Below are 25,646 nucleotides of genomic sequence, written 5' to 3' on the forward strand. Positions count from 1 at the left end.
TCATGATAGCGGAATGAATGATACTAAACATATGTGCAGAACTATTTGAGTTTCGATGGCTGGCTTGTCTGACCATGACGTGCATTGTGATAGATGCCGAGACATATTGAGTGACGTGCATCAATCACATGCATTCGGAAGAACTTTTATTTAGGTAGATTGGCTAATTTGTACAGCCAATGTGAACTTTTTGCTCCAATTTTTGGTCTTACGAGTTTCAATGAACTGATGTTTCGATAGTCAAATTGATATTAATTTTTAATCGTATCAATGATTATTTTTTTATTTATTTCATTGATGAATACTTGTAGAGTAAGGACTCCTCTTCTTTCTTTCTTTCTTTGTTTTTGAGAGGCTTTAAACTTTCAGTTCATTCGCCTCTGAAGGACTACTCCTTTTTTAATTTCTACAATCAGTTGCATGTATGAGTTAACACAATACTGTACCATTTCGTCAGCACGTATCCTGGGATAACGATCCGTCATCAAAACCTCCCCTGCCATGTGTATGCACATACAGAACGAGATAACAAAAAAGAGGCAATAAGAACGAGACGAGAAAATGCGTAAGAATAAGATAATGCTAGAGCCAGATAGGCTTTGTGAAACTCTAGCATAGATAATAGACAGTCCCTTTTTAGTCCTCAATAAATAAAGAGCATCGCTCTTAACGCAATAAAACTTAGTTTTATTTTTTAACTGACGCCCGAATAGGGACCAGAGTGTTGCAAGTAACAAGTGAAGTGAAAGTGTTTGTGGACGTGCCTAGTGATCCACAACGTCAGAGTTGCGTGGACACTGAGTAATAACATCGCACCAGGAAATTGTGATCTGATAGAGGAAATCACATTCTTGACTTCATTTCCGAAACTCATCTGGATCGCAACAATTGCAGCCGTACGTATCAGCGCCACTAGTAACCAGGACAGCTAATCACTCGCCCTGGGTGAAAAGGATTCATGCAGACGTACCGAGAAGGAGAGAAAGACAAGTCCTCTGGTTCCAACCCAACGAGTCTCTACTGTACCCGGCAGTGTTGGGAAAAGAGATAATAGGATTCGATAACAACCGAACGCGCGCTTGAGAGGCATCCGAATTTTTACTGTAAGGCTAGGCGCAAATTGAGAAGCGTATTGCGCTCATCAACGAACACGAGACTACCAACACGACTCATACGTGCCACAAACGTAGCGTGGTGGAGCGCATATTCAGTCGCAGTTTGGTGTAAATAACGTGCCACTCGCAAACAATGACTGATTCACACAGATTTGCGCAATATATTTATTTACTAACACAATCACCCGACCGGTACGATCAGCACGAGAAACTGTGGTTCAGCCACAGCGTCACACGAGTCGTGTCTCACGAGCGTACCACAATCTCGCGTCATCTGGCCAATTTGCGCCGTTCTATCTGTTTTCATTAGCCACAAAAACAGGCGCTATATCGCGGCAAGTTACTCGCGCTATACGCGTCTCAATTTGCGTCTGGCCTAAGAGGATTGGAAACGAAGCCACGTGTCCCGCAGTTCTGTGGCGTACCCACAGAATGTTCGGAATTATTTTGTAAGTACAATAAATGATTTTTTTTTTGAAAGTGAGGGAAGATTCCTTTTTATAAAGCAATAATATACAGTAAAAGTGAAATTTTAATTCCATACTAAGGAAAAGTGGAATCTAGATTTAAATTTTAATATGAAGTAAAAGTTTTAGTACGCAGTGCGTACCTGAATTTAATAGCAAAGATCCACAATTATACAACGCTCGTTTAGATCATGAAAAGTTCTTAAAAATTGAGGAATTAATCAACCAACTACAAAACTTGAACTTCAATATGACGCAAGTAAACGTGCAAGAAATTCTTGATCGACTTACGCGTCTTGAAGCAGCAGCCGAACCTGAGCTTGATTTCATTGATCCTCCACTATTTTTGATTTACCCGGACGGTACACCAGTATCACCGGAAGCAATTGAAAACATTCCAGACTTCATTAAAGATCTGCCTACATTTACAGGAGATCCCCGAGAATTAAATATTTGGATAACTGACGCAGAAAGTCTAGTTTATCTGTACAGGCCCCACCGCACTAGTAGCGTGAACCAAAAAAATAAATTTTATATGGTATGCAAGGCCATAAGAAGAAAAATTAAAAATGAGGCTAACGTTGTTCTCGTTGCATCAAATGTTGGAATCAATTTTAATGCAATAAAAAAGACACTTCCAACATACTATGGCGAAAAACGCGATATCGCCACCCTAGATTACCAATTAATGAATTGTCAGCAAAATGGCAAACCATTAGAATTATATTATGATGAGATTAACAGATTGGTATCGCTGATTGTTAATAACATCAAAACAGATATCAAATATAGTCACCCTGAGGCCTCTTCTGCCATGATAAATATGTATAACCGTAAAGCAATCGATGCATTCATACGAGGATTAGATGGTGACATAGGAAAATTCCTGAAAAATTATGGACCAAACTCCCTCGCAATGGCATACTCTTATTGCATTTCTTTTCAAAATATAGAGTATAGAAAATCCATAACGAAGGCTAAATTAATCTAATTCTCACATGGCCCCAGGAATTTCATACCAACAATTCCCACAGATCTACCACCACGCATTCCCATGCGCCCGGAACAACTAAACTCTTTTCAACACCGCCCGTTTCAACCAAACAATTTCAGACAACCAGTGCAAAGAAATTCGTTTCAAAGGCAACCTCCACCAGAACCGATGGATGTAGACCCATCCATCAACTCAAGACTGGTAAACTACAGCAACAGACCTCAACATTCGTTTCAACCTACCCCACTTATGAAAAGTCAGAGAATATTCAATGCCGAAACACAACAGTACAAAGATCCTCAACATGAAATACAAAAAGAGTATACTGATAATGACCTTGATGTATTTCAATATTTAGAAAAAGTTCCATATCTTGCAGAAGAAAGTTTTCCCGAAGGAGCCTCTTTTGAACGATATGCTAACAATATTGAAAAACAGGAAGAAAATAAGCAAGAGACTAACGTACAGTCCGCCGAACTTAATTTTTTAAGAATCAAATCTACATTACCATACTTTCTATACTATGGTAACAAAGATATCCCATTGAAATTTTTGGTAGACACTGGATCAAACAAAAACTACATACACCCCAAATACGTAAAAATTTCTCACGACGTAGAAACTCCATTTTCATTCTCTTCCGTAGCAGGTGGCATTAAAATATTAAAATATTCCCAAGCACGTATATTTAGACCCTACTCAAACATAAATGTAAAATTTTATCATATGAACAATTTGAAAACATTTGATGCGATTATAGGACACGACACTCTAAAAGAATTGGGTGCTGTCATGAATACATCAGATGAACAACTTATTATTAATAACAGTATTATTCCTTTACAACAGTATCAATTCCAAGAAGTAAATAAAATCCAAATTCGAGATGACCATCTTTCAGGAACAAAGAAAGAGAAATTATTTCATCTATTATCATATTTTCAAGATCTATTTCAGCCTTCAGACGGAAAACTGTCATTCTCAACAAAGGTAAAAGCCGAAATTCGGACAACCGACGAAACCCCTATCTATAGGAAATCCTATCCATATCCACAAGCTCTTAAATCAGAAATCACCAAACAAATTGAAAGATGGTGTAATCTAACCATCTCGCTCACCGTATAATTCGCCAGTATGGATTGTTCCAAAAAAATCCGATGCATCAGGCGAAAGAAAGTATCGCATGGTCATCGATTATAGGAAACCGAATACAAAAACTATCAATGACAAATATCCAATCCCAGACACATCAACTGTGCTTGCTAATTTGGGAAACAATAAATATTTTTCCACTCTAGATTCAACATCTGGTTTCCATCAAATTCCTATGTCAGAAAAAGACATAGAAAAAACAGCTTTCTCCGTAATTAATGGAAAATACGAATTTTTACGTATGCCCTTCGGTCTCAAAAACGCCCCAGGAATCTTCCAACGCGTAATGGATGATATACTACGTGAGCATATTGGAAAAAATTGTTATGTGTACATTGATGATATCATTGTTTTTGGACAAACAATTGAAGAACATTTTAAAAATTTGAAAACTATCTTAGAAACGCTTAGGAAAGCTAATTTGAAAATTCAAGCTGACAAATGTGAATTTTTGAAATCCGAAGTTGAATTTCTCGGATTCATTGTTTCCGCCAATGGGCTCAAACCAAACAAATTTAAAAGAATTGCCCGCTTTCCTTGGATTTTCCGGTTATTATAGACGTTTTATCAAAGATTACGCACAACTTGCAAAACCCTTGACAAAACTTTTAAGAGGAGAGGATGGCCATCGCCAAATTCCTAAAACGCAATCAAAAAATTTTCCTATCAAATTTTATGATGAAGCTAAAGAAGCTTTTATAGTTTTAAAAGAGATCTTATCATCTGAAGATGTATCAGTTTTTAAAAAACATTTTATCCTTACAATCGATGCCTCTGATAAAGCAATCGGTGCAGTCCTTTCACAACAATTTACAAACGGCGAGAGACCCATAACTTTTATTTCTAGAACCTTATCAAGAACAGAGGAGAATTACGCCACAAATGAAAAGGAAATGTTAGCCGTTGTATGGGCATTAAACGCATTGAGAAATTTCATTTATGGCACTAAAATAAAAATGTACACTGACCATATGCCACTAATCTTTACGCTATCCCCAAAAAATAATAATGCGAAGCTAAAACGTTGGAGAGCATACTTAGAAGAACATGACTATGAAATCCATTACAAGTCTGGTAAAGCCAACGTTGTAGCTGACGCTCTTTCTAGAATTCAGATTAACTCATTAACACCAACACAACACTCAGCGAATAATGATGACAACTCCTATATACTTTCAACGGAAGCTCTAATCAATGTATTCCGAAATCAGTTAATTTTCCGAAGTAATCAAAATTAAAGTTACGAATTAAATGTTCCATTTGAAAGATTTCGAAGACATATATTTTCTGAACCAAATTTCACGAATCAGTTTCTCAAAGATAAAATGAAAAAATTTCTTATACCTGGAGCCAAGGCGCGTAGAAGTATATACTAAGGTGGGCCAACTTGCTAAAACCACTTTTCAGCCATATTGGAAGTCTACTGTGTTTTGTTTGTAAACAAAACACAATACGCTATTGCCGAAGCTCGCTGGTGATCAGTCTGTCTCTTTCACGCTACAAGCAAATAATTCCCCTTCTACTTTCTTCCGTGCTGTTTTCATATACCGCTCCCCTAACCAACTTAGTGACGAAACGGCCTCACCTAGTACCATAGACCCGTCTTGCCTGGAGCATTAAATGGCATAATGACAGATGAACCAACCATTTATGACACTAAAATAAAAATGTACACTGACCATATGCCACTAACCTTTACGCTATCCCCAAAAAATAATAATGCGAAGCTAAAACGTTGGAAAGCATACTTAGAAGAACATGTATAAGAAATCATTACAAGCCTGGTAAAGCCAACGTTGTAGCTGACGCTCTTTCTAGAATTCAGATTAACTCATTAACACCAACACAACACTCAGCTGATAATGATGACAACTCCTATATACCTTCAACGGAAGCTCTAATCAATGTATTCCGAAATCAGTTAATTTTCCGAAGTAATCAAAATTCAAGTTACGAATTAAATGTTCCATTTGAAAGATTTCGAAGATATATATTTTCTGAACCAAATTTCACAAATGAGTTTCTCAAAGATAAAATGAAAAAAATTCTTATACCTGGAGCATTAAATGGCATAATGACAGATGAACCAACAATGGGAATCATCCAAGAAATTTTTAAAGATAACTTCAATCCAAAAATAGTAAAAGCACGATATTCGCAAAATCAAGTAGAAGACTTACCAGATGAAAATCAACAACTAGAAGAAATAAAAAACGTTCATAATTTTGCTCATCGCAATGCGAGAGAAAACTCATTACAACTAATAAATAAATTCTATTTTCCAAAAATGAACAAGCTAATCAGAAATTACGTCAATACTTGTGAAGTATGCAAAACCGAAAAATATGAGAGGAAACCCCCAAAATATTTACCAATAAGAACACCTAATCCATCACACCCTGGAGAAATTATACATATTGATATATTTTTATATAACGCTAGCTTCTTGTTCATATCATCTATGGACAAATTTTCTTAATACATAAAAATGAGACCGATCAAATCAAAATCCATAATAGATATTAGGGATGTGCTAATTCCACTTTTATACGACTGGAATATACCAGCTCAAATTGTCATTGACAACGAAAGTTCATTTGTATCAAACGTAATAGAACAGCAAATAAAAGAATTAGGAATAAAGGGTGTGTCACATCAAATTGCATCACGGAAAAAACGCTGTAGAAATTCGCCCAGTAGACCGATCCTATTGAAAATTTTAGACAGTAAAATAAAAACTATTAAACAACTTTTGGCATTTTCTTTATATATGCTCGCACCTTCCTTTTTACCCCGTCCATAAGGTTCTGTACAACGTCAGGTTGTAGTTTTTTTTTAACAGAAATCCATTTTCTCTTGAAGTCCGCCTCCGATTTGACAACTTTTGGGTTCTTCCGGAGGGCCTGCTTCATAATCGCCCAATATTTCTCTATTGGGCGAAGCTCCGGCGCGTTGGGCGGGTTCATTTCCTTTGGCACGAAGGTGACCCCGTTGGCTTCGTACCACTCCAACACGTCCTTTGAATAGTGGCACGAAGCGAGATCCGGCCAGAAGATGGTCGGGCCCTCGTGCTGCTTCAATAGTGGTAGTAAGCGCTTCTGTAGGCACTCCTTAAGGTAAACCTGCCCGTTTACCGTGCCGGTCATCACGAAGGGGGCACTCCGCTTTCCGCAAGAGCAGATCGCTTGCCACACCATGTACTTTTTGGCAAACTTGGATAGTTTCTGCTTGCGAATCTCCTCCGGAACGCTGAATTTGTCCTCTGCGGAGAAGAACAACAGGCCCGGCAGCTGACGAAAGTCCGCTTTGACGTAGGTTTCGTCGTCCATTACCAGGCAATCGGCTTCGTCAGCATTTCGGTGTACAGCTTCCGGGCTCGCGTCTTCCCCACCATGTTTTGCCTTTCGTCGCGGTTAGGAGCCTTCTGAACCTTGTATGTACGCAGGCCCTCCCGCTGCTTGGTCCGCTGGACGAATGAACTTGACAAATTTAGCTTATTGGCGACATCTCGGACCGAACTTCTCGGATCACGTCTAAACTGCTTAACTACGCGCTTGTGATCTTTTTCACTGACGAAGCATCCATTTTTGCCGTTCTTCACCTTCCGGTCGATGGTTAGGTTCTCGAAGTATCGTTTTAGTACTCTGCTGACCGTGGATTGGACGATTCCCAGCATCTTACCGATGTCCCGATGTGACAACTCCGGATTCTCGAAATGAGTGCACAGGATTAATTCACGACGCTCTTTTTCGTTCGACGACATTTTTCCAAATTTACGAAAAATTGACAGTGAAGCATGGCCAACGTGATCTATACACTCTTATCTGATTATAAGCGAAAGCTGAAGATATAATTCCTAAAAATTAAATTTCTACATCGTTTTTTCCGTGATGCAATTTGATGTGACACACCCTTTACACATATTTAAAACGCCCGTAAATAGATCTGAAACAAATGGTCAAATAGAACGATGTCATTCCACCATCAGAGAAATTACTATATGTATCAAAGCCTTAAACCCAGATATGACCGTTGGTAACTTAATTCAACAAGCCACATATAAATATAATAACACATACCACTCTTTAATAAAAAATACACCGATGAATATTTATATAGGAGAAAACAGAATTAATCAATCAATTGAGGATTTAACAAGGCAAAGAGAAAAAAAACGAAAATATCAAACAATTATATAAGAAGAAAGATGGAAACATTAAAGCTGAACATTATCAAAACTATGAGCCTAACTCTTACGCATATGAAAAACTTCATACCAATAATAAAAGAAAAAGTCGATATAATATAATCAAAATAAAAGAGAATCACGACTCACATGTAATAGATATCCATGGAAGGAAAATACATAAAGTAAATCTACGGAAAAACACCCTAAACCATTGATCGGCACCGTATGGAAGTGGATCGCAGGATATGCTGATACTGAAGGCCTCCGCATAATCAACCTAATACCCTAAATTCCCACATAGTACAAAATAATCATCAAGTTATGATCAACAAACCCATTGATGACCGGATTCGACAAATATCATCACCAATCAAGTACTGACCGTTAAGAAGGAGCGAACTGTTCTGTTCTTTTTTTTAGAGAGGCTTTAAACTTTTCAGTTCATTCGCCTCTAATGAAGGAGCGAACTAAGAACCACACAGCAGAAATCAATCTGCTGGTTATCTTATTCTATCGATACAGCATTCCAATATGAATATGCATATTGCCCATACTCTAAAGGTTCCACAAAAAAAAAACTACGAGTATGAGTACAATGATTTTGTCGTCCAAAACCACAAGAGAATAATTATAATACGAAAACATCTAATACACAACGAAACACATGCATACGAACTCAGTCAACCATGCAAGATGCACATTTTCGATGCGAAGATTCATTCCTATAGATTGTATCAAACAGTCGATAAGAGGACAAAATTCGAAATGTGTTCACTAGAAAACAATCCCATACAAAGGTAGAAGTCACCACCGAATCAACCAAAGAAGAGAACGCTAAAGCACTGTCCTCTACCAGAACAGAAAACAGTTGCCCGACGGGAACCGAGTTGGTCAATAATACGTCGACACCTTCTTGAGGGATCAAGCCATTTAAGAAGGGAGGAGTTAACACAATACTGTACCATTTCGTCAGCACGTATCCTGGGATAACGATCCGTCATCAAAACCAGACCCCTGCCATGCGTATTGCACATACATAAACGAGATAACGAAAGAGAGGCGATAAGAACGAGACGAGAAAATGCGTAAGAATAAGATAATGCTAGAGCCAGATAGGCTTTGTGAAACTCTAGCATAGATATAATGTTCAGTCCCTTTTTAGTCCTGAATAAATAAGGAGCATCGCTCCTAACGCAATAAAACTTAGTTTTATTTTTTAACTTTTGTGTGATACAAAAATTAACTTACTAAGGTAAAGGAAAATTTAAAAAAACTTATTCCTTCCATTAAGCCTACCAAGACACTCTTCTTGACTAAATACTTTTGATAGCAACGGGAAGTTGGTCCACAAAATAGTTGCTCGTACAATGAAGGCATTGCGATAATGAGAAGTGTTGAAATGTGGCAGACAAAAACCTCTGGCTCTTGTGTTTCTGAAAGGCTCCAATTTTCCAAATAGATACCGAGGGCCATTGAGAATGTTATTATAGATTGTCCAGTTGTCGGAGTTTAATGAAATCATAAAACGGGAAGCCAAGAAGTTTGCTCTGAAATGAGGAGATTAATGCATGATCTTTATTAGAATTTTCAACACCCCAGCCGTGAGCCTTAAGTGGCGTAGACTGGCGTATATTTTCGAACACTGATTATTGATTTGTTTATCCCATTCTAATTTATTTAAAATATCATTCTCTAGAGTAATATATGGCGAATTTGAAACCCTCTACTGGTTCTGGTTCACTATAGACGGATATACAGAGTTGGAAACATTTATCTCTTTCAATTTTTTCCATATCACTTTGCTATAATCGGTAGTTCTATCTGTCGAAGAGAGATGATACGACTTTGCTAGACTGATTAAATGGGTAACACGATTGCGAAATCTTTTATAGTGTGAGTGATCAGACGTACTTATAGTTCATAGTCATTGTCTGTATGCTATACTCCTGGAAATCATTGCACTTAGTATTTCATCTTTCATGTGAAAAGTTGAACGTCTCTGACTTGAAACTCGAACATAGACGAACCTATCAAAAAGGTCTAATAGACGTGAATTTAAGAAGTCAGTTGCTAGATTTGAATCGTTTTTGTTGTATAATAGTCTCCAATCAAGCGAGTTCATGGCATTTTGTAATGAATCGGAATTAATACGTCCATAACCAAGGAAAAATTAAGGTTCAATTAAAGTTTCACGAGAAATGTCTATCAATGAAAAAAGAACATCGTGCTTCGAGAATCCTGGCGCAGCAACTTGATTGAAATTGAGAATAAGATCACTGTTGTTAGTTATTAGTAGATCAACTAACGAACATCCACCATGATAAAAATGAGTTGGTTCGGATTGTTTTGCCACATGTTTTCCGTAGATCCGTGTTGAAGTTCCCCAAAAAAATTATGTTCGAATTACGAAGCGATAATTAAACAAGCTTACGTTCCAAAATTTCAGCACAATTAACTCTTGGCGGACAATAGAAGACTGCAAGAAGCATTTTGTCACGATTTACCTTTTGTCACGAATATACATTCTGCACGATTGCTGTCACCTACTTCATTTTGGATAATCGGTTAACTTTGAAAAATCACAACTCAAAAACGAAAGAAAACGCCTCTCTGATTTTACGATATATTATGTAAAAAATCATCAACTTTCCAGAAAAAAAATTATACGTCCTCTATATTTAATCCAGTTAACTAAAATAAAAAATAGAATACTAGCTAATTGGCTTCAATTTGATATGTCGATCATCTAATCGGTCGAGTAGTTTAAAAGTGAATGTAAAAAAAAGGCATTTTTGGAAAAAAGGGGAAACTGTTAATTTTTCGGACCACCCTAAAATGGAAATGGTCACCCTGAAAAAAATATAAAAAAATACGGGTCTAATATTTTGTGATAAGGAACAAAACCACCACTTATCGCAAAAATCACTACATCGGTTTGGCATGGAATGGCTGATGCATAGATTAACATATTATCAATTAAACATCTAATTCTATTCTAACAACAAGCCGTCTCCCGGATACCTGGAATAAATTAGAAGATATATCAATTAAAAAACAATCTGGATTCCAAATATACACAATAAAGAAGATATGATCAAAGCCTTTCACCCCAGCATCTAAATTTTTAAATTTTCCAGTTTTACCAGAGGTATTCTGTGGTCAATGTCGCTTTAATTCATCAATTTGCCGCCCCTTTCGAATGTTGCGAATACAAAAGCACGTGCAATCACACAAACTCATAACGGTGCATCTGCCGGGAATGAATCCATGTTGAAACAAAGAGATGAAGCCATCGTTTAATGAAACATATGTTCCATTATAATACTTTCGTTAATATCCTTGGGTACGACAGTGACCTCGTTGGCTTTATACCACTACAGGACATCCTTTGAATAGTGGCACGAAGCTAGATCCGGTCAGAAGATTGTTGGGACCTCGTGTTGATTCAACAGAAGAAGCAGACGCTTCTGTAGCCACTCCTTAAGGTAGATCTGCCCGTTTACAGTCTCGGTAGTCACGAACGGCGCACTCCGTTTGCTACATAAATAGATCGCGTGCCAAATCATGTATTTCTTGTCAAACTATGAAAGTTTCTGCTTCCTTACTTTCTCCGGGATATCAAACTTGTGGTGGGCGGTGAAAAACAGTAGCTCCGGAAGCTGCCGGAAGTCCGCCTTGACGTTAGTCTCATTATAGATTCTGGGCCCGTGACTTTCCCAACGTATTTTGCCATTTGTCACGATTTGGAGCTTTCTTATGATTTGTTATGAATTCGTAAACAACTGACAGAACTTATAGTTATACCAAGGAATAAAAAGGATCATCATCGATGAAATCGGTTATCGGGTTCATTTCGAAAGTCGGCTAATCATTCGCACAAATGCTTAAACTATGGAAATTGATTCCATGATGCAAAAAAAGCAAACTGATTTGTGAAAGTACGAGTTACTGATTCTCCATCGAGGTTTATTTATTCTTGTCTAACAAGTTTCTGATCATGTATTTTTGTGTTAGGTCATCAGGTATATTCATTGAATCCAGTACCTTGGATTTTCTCAAAAGTTAGGAATCATAAGATAGTAGTATTATGACAGAAACTAACCACATTAATCGTATTATGACAGTTGAAACCAACGACATGCTGACGAGATGTAATGCCTATGTACATTCAGGTCAACAAATATGCCAGTGGAACCAACAGTTCTAATATTATTCCTAAATGTCTCGTTGATAGTCTCGATCGTTGTAATGTTTGGAATGCTTTGAATGGAAAGTAAATGTATTACACACCATTTTTTGTAGATCCATAATAAATGTATCGGTTCAAGAACAAGAATTTTATGTCTCGCTTTCAACTAATTCTCAAATAAACAAAATAAAAGTTTATCAGAGCACGTGTACACCTTGTTAGCGAAGGCCTAATAAAAATAAGATTTATATTCTGCAAAGGTGTTGCAGATCACTTCCTTTTTCATAAAGCGATGTTTTGTGCATAATCTATCGGGAAAACCCAGCAAACTTATTGTTTGTTCCCAGTATTCTGAAAAAACAACATCAAATTCAATTGTCCCATGTTGATATTCTAGGCATAACAGTCCCACCATGAAATTTGAAACCCGTTATCAAGATGTATTGAATCAAGTGAGGTGAACTTTTCACATTTTATTAGACAATAGTTGAATGCTTAAACAAAATTCGTTGTATTGCTAAACTGAAATGCTTAAACCTTCTGGTAGACAAATATGCTAGAGAACTTTGATTGCATTTTTCTCAGTTGCTGATTGGTACATGGGACAACTGTGCGTAGAACGGCTGTAAAATTCATACGCTCTGTCAGACAAGGTGATTCCTACAGCATTCATCTGTTTGTCGTGTATCTATCCCCTTCTTGAAAAGCTGCCTTCTAAAGCAACTTTCTAAAGAAAATATCTCTTCACCTTCGTGCACGCTTCTTTGCGAAGTTTCGTTATTTTATCTGAAACGTACTCACTGAAACAAATGAAAACAAAAGGGTGAGGAGGAAGCTGCTATAGACCAGCATGAGTAGTCAATTGTCGGTGCTGTTGGTTTATTGGTAAGCGTGACTGCTATGCTAACCTCTGTCTCTCTTAACCCTTTCGCTACGAGCGTCGTCTATAGGCGACATCCGCGTGTGTACGTGTGTACGCCTGTGTGTACGAGCGTCGTCTATAGACGACATCAGGGTGATACTGTACATCGATCACACCAGCGCGATATGCATACTTTTCGGCGCAATGCTCCGTTCAGCGGTAGCACTCAGACTCCTATTGGTTGGATCTGTAATGTTTTGGCAGCCGTTTGTTTTGAAACGTTTCCTCTTTCATTACTTAAAAGTTCGTCTCGATTATGTTTGTCTCAAAGAAGTTATATTTGATAAAAGCCGCGAACCTAAAATCGATTTTGAACATCCTCGTCGAAAATCCAACGTGGATAGGTTAAAAATCGTGAAGTTCAACGATTGGCTAACTCGACCGTATGCAGAGCATTTCCGTGAGTGGCATACTATCGATCGGCAGGATCATAGCAGGCATCGTAGTGTGGAACTTTTGATCGCATTTGCTGCATTTGGAGGTGTTGAGAACGAATAGGACAAACTCATGGCTGTCAGATTATGATATCGCCAAGAAATTCAATGCCAACCAAAGCACCGTCAGAAGGATTCGTCTGCGAAAAGGACTTCAGTCTGTTCGGATCAGTAAGAAACCAAGGACGCTGAAGCAGAATCAGTGGCAAAACACGTGCCCGAGAGCTGTACAGTGAAGTTCTTACGAAGTACGAAGGATGCATCCTCATGGACGACGAAACGTAGGCGAGGATGGATTATGGGCAACTTTTCGGACAAAAGTTCTATAAAGCCCCTGATCGAGGTCATGTCCAATTTCGAATTTATTTTTACTGATAAATTCGCAAGAAAGCTTATGATCTAGAAAGGTAGATGCAGGTTCAGACAAAAGTCCATCTTCTTCTTCTTTTTAGCTTTGAGAGGCTTAAAACTTTGCAGTTCATTAGCCTCTAGGACAAAAGCTCAGGTTTTTGTAACGAACAAGACTATGGATTTCAACCCTTAGACGCATGATGATGTATATGTACATCAGTGTTTTCTTCCTTACATCATTTCTAAACGGTATTTTAAACACAGTATTTTTTACTTTTAATAAGTATTTTAAAAGGAAAAATCATGCATTTTAGGGTTAAAATGTACAAGCAGAAGTACCTAAAAAAAGTATTCTCCTGTATTCAAGCTGCCACAATAGCGTAGAAGTACTACAGTGGTATCGAGCCAACGGGGTAGATTTCTTCCAAAAGGACATCAATCCACCCAACTGCCTCCAATTCCGCCCAAATGAGAGATATTGGGCAATTGTCAAACAGAAGTTGAAGAAGAGTGAAAAGGTGACTCGGGATGCGACAGAGATGAAGACATAGTGGAACGAAATGGCCACTCAGGTTAGCCGACGGAGTGTCCGAAATATGATGAGTGTACTGAACATTTCTATTTCATCAACAAGGTTCCGAGATAGTTCTGTTTTTCTTCTTCCAGATATCAATATGATATGAACTCAAAGTTTATTCAAGTTCTTAGTGTCATAAGCTCCACCAATTCGCTGTGGATAATTATGGATAGCCTCCTCGAGACAAATTTGAAGAAAAGGAATTTCGGCATAAATCGTTTCCAGATGACCACCGTTGACTGTAACTATTACGAGAATATCACTCACGTTTTACTTAGCCTTACTTACATTGTTTTTTGTGTTTGTGGTTTTGGTTGCTTTGATGTTATACTTTTTTGTTATAGCTACATTACATTTTCAGCAGCTTCTAACAGCGGTAGGTCATGTTTGCTATGGTCAACAATAGAAATGTGTTCACGTTAAAAATCTATTTCTTTCCCGTGTCATCGATACAAACAGTAAAAAGTGTTCTCTTTTTGTTTTGGAATTAGTTAACGATTTGTACTCAGATTTCGTAAACATAACAAAGTATAGGTGAAACTGTTGAATGAAGTGATAGTGCAGGATGCTTAGTTACGAGAAGTGAACATATGAGTCGTTGTTAATGGCGTTTGTTGCAATATGTGCAATTATTGCTATTGTTGCTTAGTTCAGGAACACAAAAACAGGTGTTCTTGGTTGGATGATAATGTCATTGTCTTCTATGTCAATACTGAACATATTGCAGAAACTCAATTTGTACATCAGACGACTTGTGTTGTATGATTTAGCGGTCGGAAAATCCTTTTTTTCTGCTGATAGATATGTTGTTTTCGTTCGAACTACAAATGTGAATATTTTCCGAATGTGGTAAGTTTGGATTACATTGTGTAGTTTTCTTTATTTTTGTACAAATGCCTATGTGATACCAAATATCAATGATTTTTTTTAGTTCGGTGGAATATTTTCATTTTACATTGAATTATGCCTGCAACATTGTACGTCTGTGCAAAAAAATATCACCTATTGCTCGAGATGAAGTGAAAAGCACACACAGTGAGAGCTACATCTAACGGATCCGTGAAAAATGTAGAAATGGAGTAAAACCTAGTTTACGGCAGTCTTTCGTCATGTTCATAATATCGCAATAGGGTAAGTGTAAACTCAAGGTATAATTTCAAATTAATCTAAACCCATTAAAACTATCATCGATCGTTCATTCGTTCGTTTGCTAGCATTCACATTCTACTCTATAAGATATCTATGTTTACAAGTTATTGTTCTTCTATACTCTACTTACATTCCAAGGTAGCACATTTATTAGTGTTTTTTCTGCTAAACTAGAGCACTATCCCTCGAGCATGATTATCTTTCCGTGTGCGCACTGTGTGGGAAATGGTTTGCCAACAGCCAAAATATTAGCCCGAAGTTCTCGTGGATTAATGAACCTAACGGTTGTTCCTCATATTCCCATCCAGTGTTTTACGATCCTATGAACTAATACTACGTAATCTAGATTGCGAGATTCTTAATTACTATTCTCTAGCAGTGCGTCTTTCTCGCCTTCGCTAAAATGATTGGCGTTAGTGCTATTTTTATCTTTCAGAAGTGGAGTTTTCACATCAGCTTCCTCGGGTTCACCATTGAACACTGGTTTCGTTCCATCATCCGTTTTCGAATCCTTGTCTGTCACAGTTATGCCTCCGAACGACTGCTGTTGCTGCTGTTGCTTATGCTCATCGGCATGAGGAGCATTTTGCTGCAGCCCACTCGTAGCTACAGCATTCGAGACACTACTCACCTTCATCTCTACATATTCTTGATTCAGTCGCACACTGTTCGGACTGGTAGTGCTGGAGGAAACCGAGGTGATCTGATGGGCAGGTGACCCAGTTTGTAGAGCTGGTGGGGATTCTTTGGGTTCTTCAACCTCTTGAACGGTTTCCATTGTGGTAACCGGTAGGATCGGGGAAGCATTCTTCTTCTGTTGCAAATAGTATGTCATTAGTTGTCCTTTACCTTTCACAGCCACCAAGCCTCGTTGCTCGAATGTGTATCCAAATGTTTGCAGAATTTGGCAGGTCTCTTCAGTTACCTAAAGTTTGTTTCCAAATATTGATACCTCGAAATAAAATATTAATCGCAACTCTCACCTGGATAGCTCCCGCTTTGCCTGTACTCTCCATTCGGGAGGCCACATTCACTGTGTTTCCCCAAATGTCGTAATGGGGCTTTCTAGCGCCAATAACACCTGCCGTTATCGGACCGTGATTGATGCCCATTTTAAGTACGAAATGGTTGAATGATTGTTCGTTGATTGATTTCAGCGCGCTCTTCAAATTCAGTGCGAATTCAACAAGCAGGGAAAGATGGGCCCATCGCACGGCGATTGAATCCTCTGGTTTCACAATGCGTGAGGGGTTCAAGCCACTGGCAGCCATATACGTGGAACCGATTGTCTTAATTTTGATTATGTCTTGGAACTGGGATAATTCAAGAAGCTGCAGAACGAGTAACAGTTTTTCGTGTGAACAGCAATTTGTAACTTGGAATCAAAATACTACTCACCGCATCAAAATCCGATATCACCTCGTTAAGAAAACGCAAACACTCCAACCCTTGATTGTTGACCGTCTCTTCGGAGTAGAAGTCGGAAAAGTTGGGCATGCTGGCGAACAGTACGCCCACTTCGGCGTAACTTTGGGAATACAGCTCGTCGTGAGGCCGTTTCCGATTACCCATGAAATGCTCAGCCACATGCATCGGAAGCACGTTATACACCAGAGCCTCATTTCGCCTTCGCATATCGCTCGCCTTCTCCTTCTGGTCGCTGACTTCCGTCTTCCACATGAAAATCACCCGATCCACTTTGTCAATCTAGGGACGGCGCAATGCTTTAATGACTTATGATTGTTCAACATCTTGCCCATCTTTTTTTCTACTTACATGCCGAGCCAGCAGTGACAGGGCGATCGTTACGGCAACCAGCAGAGCCGAAAGTGTGTATTTAAGAGGAAACCTGCGCCGGGGACGGAACATGGAAGAAAGAAAACAAACACACGGTAATTAGGGGTTGGAAATTCAATCAACCCTGTCCCGGCGGCGTCCCACAATAATGCAGTGCTTGTAAAATCGCACCTTTCCATGGTGGAACACCTGCCGAGAGGGATGGTGTCGCTGACTGCTTTTCCCTGCAAATTGAAACAAATTATTTACACATTCAAAATCTCGAAATCCTCGTTCCGGAAGGCTTCATCCAGGTGGAAAACGTTGATGTAACAGTGGATGGCTGCGTCCAGGATGTTAGAAAGGCAGGACCGTATAAACGAATGTTAATTCAGACAAACTTTGATTAAAGGGAGTAAGTTGAACGACCAGTAGACTGATAGAAGTGAGACTGTTGGTTGAATATTTTCACCGTATTCAAATAATGCTATTTTTGTGTCCTTTGAAATGTTTCTTCTGAATGTTTTGGTTGGTGTATTTATATTAAAGTAGATGAGGTATAACATCATTCGTCTGAGAAGTGCCTGCAATGGTTTTAGGACAAAACGATAAATTTCGTAGTGTGTTAGGTTAAGGTTAAATGACTAACTAAACTAACTAACTAAATAACTAACTTTGTCAAGCACATTTCCGTCTCCCATACAAGCTGGAAAGCAGTAATGGTGGAATCGGGTAGTTAAAGCCGTAACCGGAATTGGTGTGCGCCGGTTGATAGACCATGTCAACGAAAAAGTCAGATAATTTCTTTGATAGTGATGGATAATTATTTCATTTTTTTCATTGAAGATATATGTTATCACTTTGGACAGTTTTCCTCGTAATTCTATTATATACGAAATACACCGTGTCCAAATCTATCGTATATCTATAGTGTATTCATTTCAACTTATTGTACTGTTTATAACAAAGGGGACCAATTACTCACAAAGGAAAAAAGGAGGGTATAAAGATATAGGGGGCCTGAGTTATTTTAGACTATAAATTATTCTAATTGACGTGACTAATGAACACCAATCTGCCTCTTCATTCAACTGACTTCAATTCACACTTTTACTTCCTCCCGACACGAATCTTGTTACCCGCGTACACAATCTTATTTTTAGGTCCATATGAAGTGAAACGAAAACTCGATTTCTGATGCAAAAAAAGTAGTTGCACCATTAATGGACGGTTTATTGTCTACCCACCGTGAACTCAAGCCAACGAACTTAGACAGTTATCAGGTATGCTATGACGGTCCTAGCATTAGTATTAGTAAAGAGCGTGCAGTTTGAGAGGAATTCTAAACAAAATTTTAGTTCACTTTGTCTCCGAGTTCAGTTTTGTGAAAAAAAAACATACAGAATGTCAAAATGTCAAATTACGTTGAACTCAAACATCGATACATGCATACATGATACATGAGAGAGAGAGGAACGAATTCATTTTGAGCAGAGTCACTTCAAAATGCAATGAAATATATTTGACGGGGAAGAATGAAATGAGATAGTCGAGTCCTAAAGGGAGATAGCGACTAAACATCCGACTGACTATTGAGTCATGTTGACGGGGAAATTGCGTGAAGAAGCCAAAAGTCGTTTCCAATTGAATAATAACGGGTTTTTCTTCATAGTCCGCTGACTATGACTATGCCGAGCCCCGGTGGTGAGTAACAAGAGTAGAGTTTTAACATATTTCAACTGTTCAATAAAAAAATAATTGCATTTTAACAAGTTATGAGATCTTAAAATAACCATAGTTTTTTCGTTACAAATTCAAATTGACGAAGTCTTTCGTCTTTCGTCTTTCCCAAATTTATTGATACCAAATATCTAATCAAAAATGGCTATGTACATTATTTTTAAATCTTCACATCTGGACTTGTAGGGTGTGTAGGGTCACAAATTTCGGACGTCGTTGTTTCGAGGTCGGAACAAATAAAACAATGTATATTTTTACTGTCGCTTATTTCAAGACGTTGCTGTGGTATAAACTTCGAACAAGTCAATTTTTTTACGATATGACAGCCATATAAAATGGAAAAAAATACATTTTGCGTGTTTTTGCGACGATTTCAATTTTTAAAATAATAGTGAAAAGTAAAAAAAAAATATAATTTTCATGCGAGAGATGAGATGATGATGAGATGATTCATAGAGAGATGTATGAAAATTCATTTACATCAAGTTTGGAATAATTCGGTTCAGTAGAACTTGATATATCGTGTACGCCAGCTTAAAAAATATATCGCATTACTAAATTGTCTATAATTCGATGAATGATGGGATTTTCGAGAAGGCCTTTCTAGGGTATGTCCTCGGGTTATAAACTTCAGAAATATGAAGAAAAAATCATTTTTTTCAAATTTCTAGACTTGAATACCCCCTTAAATGCAGACTAGTTTGAGGATAGTGTAAGGTTTGATTCAGTTACAATCCGAAATCACAACTCATTTTAGAGCAGCGGTCGTAGTAGGTGTATCCGATTTTTTTTTGAAAGTAAATAATTTGGAAAACCTGTATGATTCGACGGTAGAAATTTCACGTTGATCTGTTTTGTTTGGAATAATTTGTGCAGGATGGAAGCCGTGAGAAGAAACTTGATTTTGAACACTCGAAATCGCTGAAGGTGACTAAATCGACCGTGTATGATGTGTTGAAATGTTTCCGTGAACGTACAACTGTTTTTCGGATGGATCAGAGGACGCGTCGTAGTGGAACTTACGATCGGAAGCTGAGGTTGAAAGAACAATTAAGGTTAACCCGGGACTCTCGGACTACGATATCACCAAAAAAGCAACTCTAACCAAAGTACCATTCGGAGAATCCGAATGCGAAAATGTTATTGTAATTACCGTGCTTGCATGCAACCAAACAGTGGGCGGAAATAAAATCTGGTAGCTAAAAGATGTGCTCGAAAGTTTTTCAATAAGGTTTTGACGAAGTACCGAGGATGCATGGTGATGGATGACGAAATGTTCGTCAAGATAGATTTTGGCTCCCAGCTCCCAGGCCTGACATTCTATGATGCCACTGCCAGAGGAGATGTCCCCAACAAATTTGAGTTCGTTTTCGCTGATAAATTTGCCACGAATTTTTCCTTGTTCCAGTGGAACTGCGGAAGCGTATTGTCGAAACAGGTAAATCTTAGAAACCTTTTGAATTGTGTCGATGCTGATTGATTTGCATTATTAGAAACTTTTCTGGTCGAGGATTTGAACTATGTTGTTCCGATGTGTAACATCATTCGAGCCGATCGCGATAGTCATGCTAGTGGGGTTCTGTTAGATATTAAAAAAAATATTATACAACCGTGTTCGGTTGGTGAACTTGGGTCCAATTGAGGCAGTGGCATGGCAGTGATCTGTGGACAGTGGATTACTGTTACTTCGATATATGTTCCTCCGTCACGACCATCGAGTGTTCTAAGAAATGTGATCAATCAACTACCTTATCCGATGTTTTTGTTGGGGACTTCAATTCCCACGGGTGTGCTTGGGGTGGAGCTCACGATGACAGTAGAATAAATTTAACACTTTGCGGTAGGAATTAATTTCGCTAGAAAGGGATCACGCTAAAAATATTTTGTTTATACTGAGTACCTTTACCTATTGCTCATAGAAACTCTGTATACATACGTGAAAAAGTGCGCTAGACATTAAAATTTGTTTAGAAAAAATGTAAACTATTACATCGTTGAATAAAATATTTAGTATGATTCCTTGTTGTGGTGGCTGAGAGCAGACAAACAACCGCAAAGCGTTAATATACGATCTGTTGGATGAGTTTGCTCTCACCATTTTGAACACAGGTGAAGTAACCCCTTTGGCGTGCCCGCCGGTTAGGTGTAGTCAAGTCGATCTTTCGATTTGCTCTTCAAGCATTGCGTTGAATTTCTCCTGGTCCGCATTGAATGATTTTTATTTATTTATTTATCTATTTATTTTGTTTTTTATTTATGATTTAATCATTTGCCGATTCATGTCAAATTTTCCGAAAGGGGTTCATTTGAAACTACAGTATCCTATCTTATGTACAATTTTCAACGATTATTTCCAGAGCCACGGACTGCCGCGAGGTGGCCTTCCCAGATCTTCATAATTATCCGAAAACTACTGGAAAAATTATTTTTCATCGGCTAGAATATTGGGTGGAGAAAAATAATGTTCTATCTCCAACCCAGTACGGATTCCGTCAAAAATGATGAAGTTTTTCCGCAAAAATGAGCCAGCTAGCTTGGTCTAAATTAAGGTATTGCTCTTAGTTCTACAACATTTATGTCAGAGATATCGATGGTTGTGTGTCGATCGGCTGTACACTGGAATAGCTTGTCGATGACAATGCTTTATGGTGCCGTGAGAAGGAGTCTACGTGTATAGAAAGTACTTTGCAATCATCCTGGAGCAATGGGCTATGAATATTGGCTTTGAAATTTCTATCGCAAAAACTGAGGTTGTTTTCTAGAAAAAGATCTCCTTCATCTCTGCAACTGACTCTTTATAGGCAGTAAATTTTTCAGCTTCAAAGCTTCAAATACCTTGGGGTGTGGTTTGACATCAAATGCAATGCAAGTCCACATAGAACATTTGCTACAAAAATGTCAGAGAAGGATCAACTTTTTGCGAATTATCTCGAATACTTGGTGGGGAACTCAGCCCGTTGACATGATCAAACTGTACAAGACCACTTTTTTTAGGCACGCCAAAGTAGTTAACTCACCTGTGTTTAAAATGGAGAGTTCAAATGGAGGAGTTTAAAATGGAGAGTTCAAATGACGAGGTTTTCTTCAGGGAAATTCAGTCACCCGATTTTTTTCCGATTCTCCGTAGTTCTGTTTTTTAAATAACTCAACAACGATCAATCAACTGTCTCCGCTGTCCGGTCTAACTGGATAATGGAATAACAGAAGGAAAACTCTTACGCCTAAATGGCTACTGTGTAAATGTGTACCATATGCACCGGTATAGAAGGGAATATTCTTACGCCGAAAAATGGCAACTGTGTAATGTGCTAATTATAGATATGATAAACATGTGACATGTACACGATTAAAAAAATAAAAACAAAAGAGGGAAAAAAACGGTCAACGTTGTGCATAGAAACGTCAGCTTCAACACGCAAACATAAACGCCATTGCACAGATATGCGCACATGCACGCACAGATGCATACATAGAGTTGAACAAAAGTATTTGATAGCAAAATCAAATGCGTTCCCCCGGTAGTGAGCGCCGCCCGATGATTATTTTGTAATGTTTCACAATATCAAAGAACATTGAACTCATTTTCCATACAGGTCAAAAATATTTCTTTTCTGTTTTTATAAACAATGAAGGCGCAAAATTGGGCTAAAACGCTAGAATGAAATGAACAAGAAAAAAGTCACCATATTATCAAATTGTCACCAAATTTTGACACTCTTCATTTGACACTACTGAAAACTCGGTAGGAAGTACCGTTCCTGAGATACAAGTGTCTGGACTGTTTATTCGCACAAAGTTTCGCTCTTGCGAGTTTTTTGAAAAACTGGTTATACAGGAATCTAACCATCCAACTATAAAATATTCTCCAACCGATGATTCTTGTAGAAAATTTTCTCAATTTTACTTTGACATCGTTTACTTTTTGGGAATTATGTGATTTCTACATAAAAACGAGAAAAACCCTATTTTTAGTGAGTCAAAACGGTGTCACGTCACGTTGGAATGGGTCTATTCGATTTTCCTACGTTATCACAGATAAGCTCTCGGAGGCTTAACATTACCATATGAATTCTCCCAAGTGTTTTATTCCGAAAGTACGAGAAGGGCACACTATTTTATTCGAGAGGCGTTAGCATTAAATAGATTTGATTTGCACTACGCATTTGTATTAAGCTGGTGATTCTAGAACAAAGTGCTATATGTTCTCGAATAAAATACAACGTAGCGATTGTTTTGGCACATGTCCAGCACACAACATCCACTGGGTGCCATCGCAATCTGTGAGCTTGTAGCTAATGCTGACAGTTATTCGCTCCAACACGGTCTTCGGTCTCGGAAAAAACCAACATCTGTTTGTAAAGTGGTCTGAAATAGCAGCGATGATGATTGATGATACCGTAGTGTGAACAAACATCCCATCCCGTTCCCAACCCGCTCAAGGGTGAATTTACGTATTCGGTTGCAAAGTGGGTGCCACAGCCACCCGACGGACCATAAAACGAGGACCATTAAAACCAGAAATATATGCAAAGCGCGCACTTACCGGCTATAATGATCATCAGCGCTATCTTGCTTAAATGGGACAACTGCGTGACGATGGATACGACAATCAGGATGAGTACGGTGAAATTGCTGAAATACGACGGAAACAGACAGATGGACGACGGATGCATCTCGCTGGACAGGAATGACACATTGGTGATGTTCAGTTGCTGCGGGGTTCTACCAGCGGCTGCCAGCTAGAGAAAAAGCAGATAGGATGTTTCAAAATGGGACAGTTCAATTGAAGCTACTCATATGCAAAAACTAAATGTCAGTAAAAGTTATTCCGGAGAACAATTCAATATTTTTTATTTCAGCGGGAGATGCGAGAAACTTACCATGTCACTAGCATTCGATATTCCTATTAGCAGAACGATTACTATTGCAGTTGATTTGCGTATTCCGACAGAGTCATTGAAACGTTTGCTGTTCAATGTGATGAAAGCTGGCAGAATCTAAAACGAAATTTGTAGGCAATGTTCAGGGGCGTTCAAATATATGTATGACAAACAAATGTATGTAAATGTGGAATAAATATTTAGGTTATTGAAAATTCGCATACGGTTTCAAAGCGCGGTTTCAAAATTCGCATATACGGTTTCAAAGCGTAGTTGGAACGCTTTTTTGCGTGGATCCTTTGTTTGGTATTCTGATTTTGATAATCCACAACATCAATTCCCAATAACCACGAAGGTTATTTTTTGAGCAGAACGAAGTCGAAAATCGTGGCATGCGTGTGCGAAACTTCAGTAAACAGAAAAAAAGTTTGAAATTTCGTCATTGAAATGCAACCCACTGCGTACCTTTGATTCGTACCTGCGTATCTTTGATTCGAACAAAACAAGCTGAATTTGCAATCCTAATCGTGGGATTCTTCAGAGCTGATTGCTTCCAATAGGTCAGACAGAACAAATAAGCGATCGTTTGACCGTAAGGATCGTACGCATACATACAAGATAGTTAGAGTAAAGCTAACAAAAACAAATCATCGAGGAGAAAGTCAGCACAGACACGATAAGTGCCAGATCAAATATATCCCCCCTTAAGCCACCCGGCTGGCACGTGTATACAGCGAAACCGTTCCAGAAAAAAAAATTTCTTTCCTTTTCAAACAAGTTCGATCGTTCAATCACAATTCCGCGAGTGTTTTTTTTCAACATCCTGAAACTACAGCGTATACGACTGACTGCAATCGCGTTATCTAATGCAACGATAATTTTCCATTACCAGCCATCCCAGTTATGGCCGAGGCCAGGAATGAAAAGAGCTTTTCCATTTCAATTTATGATGATTTTTTGTTTCTTTCTTTTCATTCCGAGCAGCGACAAGGAATAAAAGGAAAAATGAAAAACAGGATGTATTAATGGTGGAAAATACAGTTATAAAAGAGGTTATCTCTGCGGGGAATGAGCAGATGTTGCTCATAGACAGCAAAACTGTATAGATAGATATAAAAATGTTGTTCCGCTGTCGAACATTAGGATTTTTTTATGCTTTCCGTATACATTTCAGCGGTGTTGTTTTTCTTGTTTGCACAGATAAAAATTGTCTTGGACGTCAATCTGAGAATTACATTTTCTACGAAAAATATCAGATAAAATTAATCATAGTGTGGGGCCTTTTAAACAGGATGAACATAACAGAATTGGGAATCATTACCACGGCTCCGATTTTTCTTTTCTGCTTTGAGTTAACATTGACCTTTGCACACGTATCGGTGTGCATTGTCGATTCTGTTTCTTCATTAGTAACATGCGAAACAAGTTTATGGCGTCTATTTTCTTTTTTATCCGAATGAAGGGCCTCCAGTGAAAATATACTTTCTTCTACGAGGGTCATAGACTCAATTAGATGCATATCACAAAGGTTCACACTCAACCGCCGATAAAAAAAATATTTGAAGCTCCAGGCTGGAAACAAGGTAGCTTTCGAGGCGCCTTGATTGAAATAGAGATTGGGAGGGCATTAAATGCAACATGAACTCGAAGCAAAATGTAAATATAGCAGAAATGAATATTCCGATTTTGAAGTTTTTTTTACGAGCTAAAC

At 38.2% G+C, this 25,646-nt stretch overlaps 1 protein-coding gene across 9 annotated transcripts in view; it reads right to left on the reverse strand.

Moving 5' to 3' along the window:
- Nucleotides 1-14,636: 14,636 nt before the first annotated feature.
- Nucleotides 14,637-25,646, reverse strand: part of LOC129774360 (adenylate cyclase type 3) — a 116,873-nt gene continuing 105,863 nt past the window's right edge. For all 9 annotated transcript variants that reach the window (XM_055778088.1, XM_055778090.1, XM_055778089.1 and 6 more), the window contains 7 exons: nt 23,936-24,052; nt 23,599-23,794; nt 17,586-17,658; nt 17,316-17,388; nt 16,938-17,246; nt 16,523-16,870; nt 14,637-16,464 (listed from right to left, as the gene is read on the reverse strand). In XM_055778088.1, the coding sequence (XP_055634063.1) occupies nt 15,898-16,464; nt 16,523-16,870; nt 16,938-17,246; nt 17,316-17,388; nt 17,586-17,658; nt 23,599-23,794; nt 23,936-24,052 (1,683 nt within the window). In that variant the 3' untranslated portion in view covers nt 14,637-15,897. The remainder of the gene's footprint in view (nt 16,465-16,522; nt 16,871-16,937; nt 17,247-17,315; nt 17,389-17,585; nt 17,659-23,598; nt 23,795-23,935; nt 24,053-25,646) is intronic.

This window comes from Toxorhynchites rutilus, chromosome 3 (genome assembly GCF_029784135.1).
Source record: "Toxorhynchites rutilus septentrionalis strain SRP chromosome 3, ASM2978413v1, whole genome shotgun sequence".
Taxonomy (NCBI): Eukaryota; Metazoa; Arthropoda; class Insecta; order Diptera; family Culicidae; genus Toxorhynchites; species Toxorhynchites rutilus.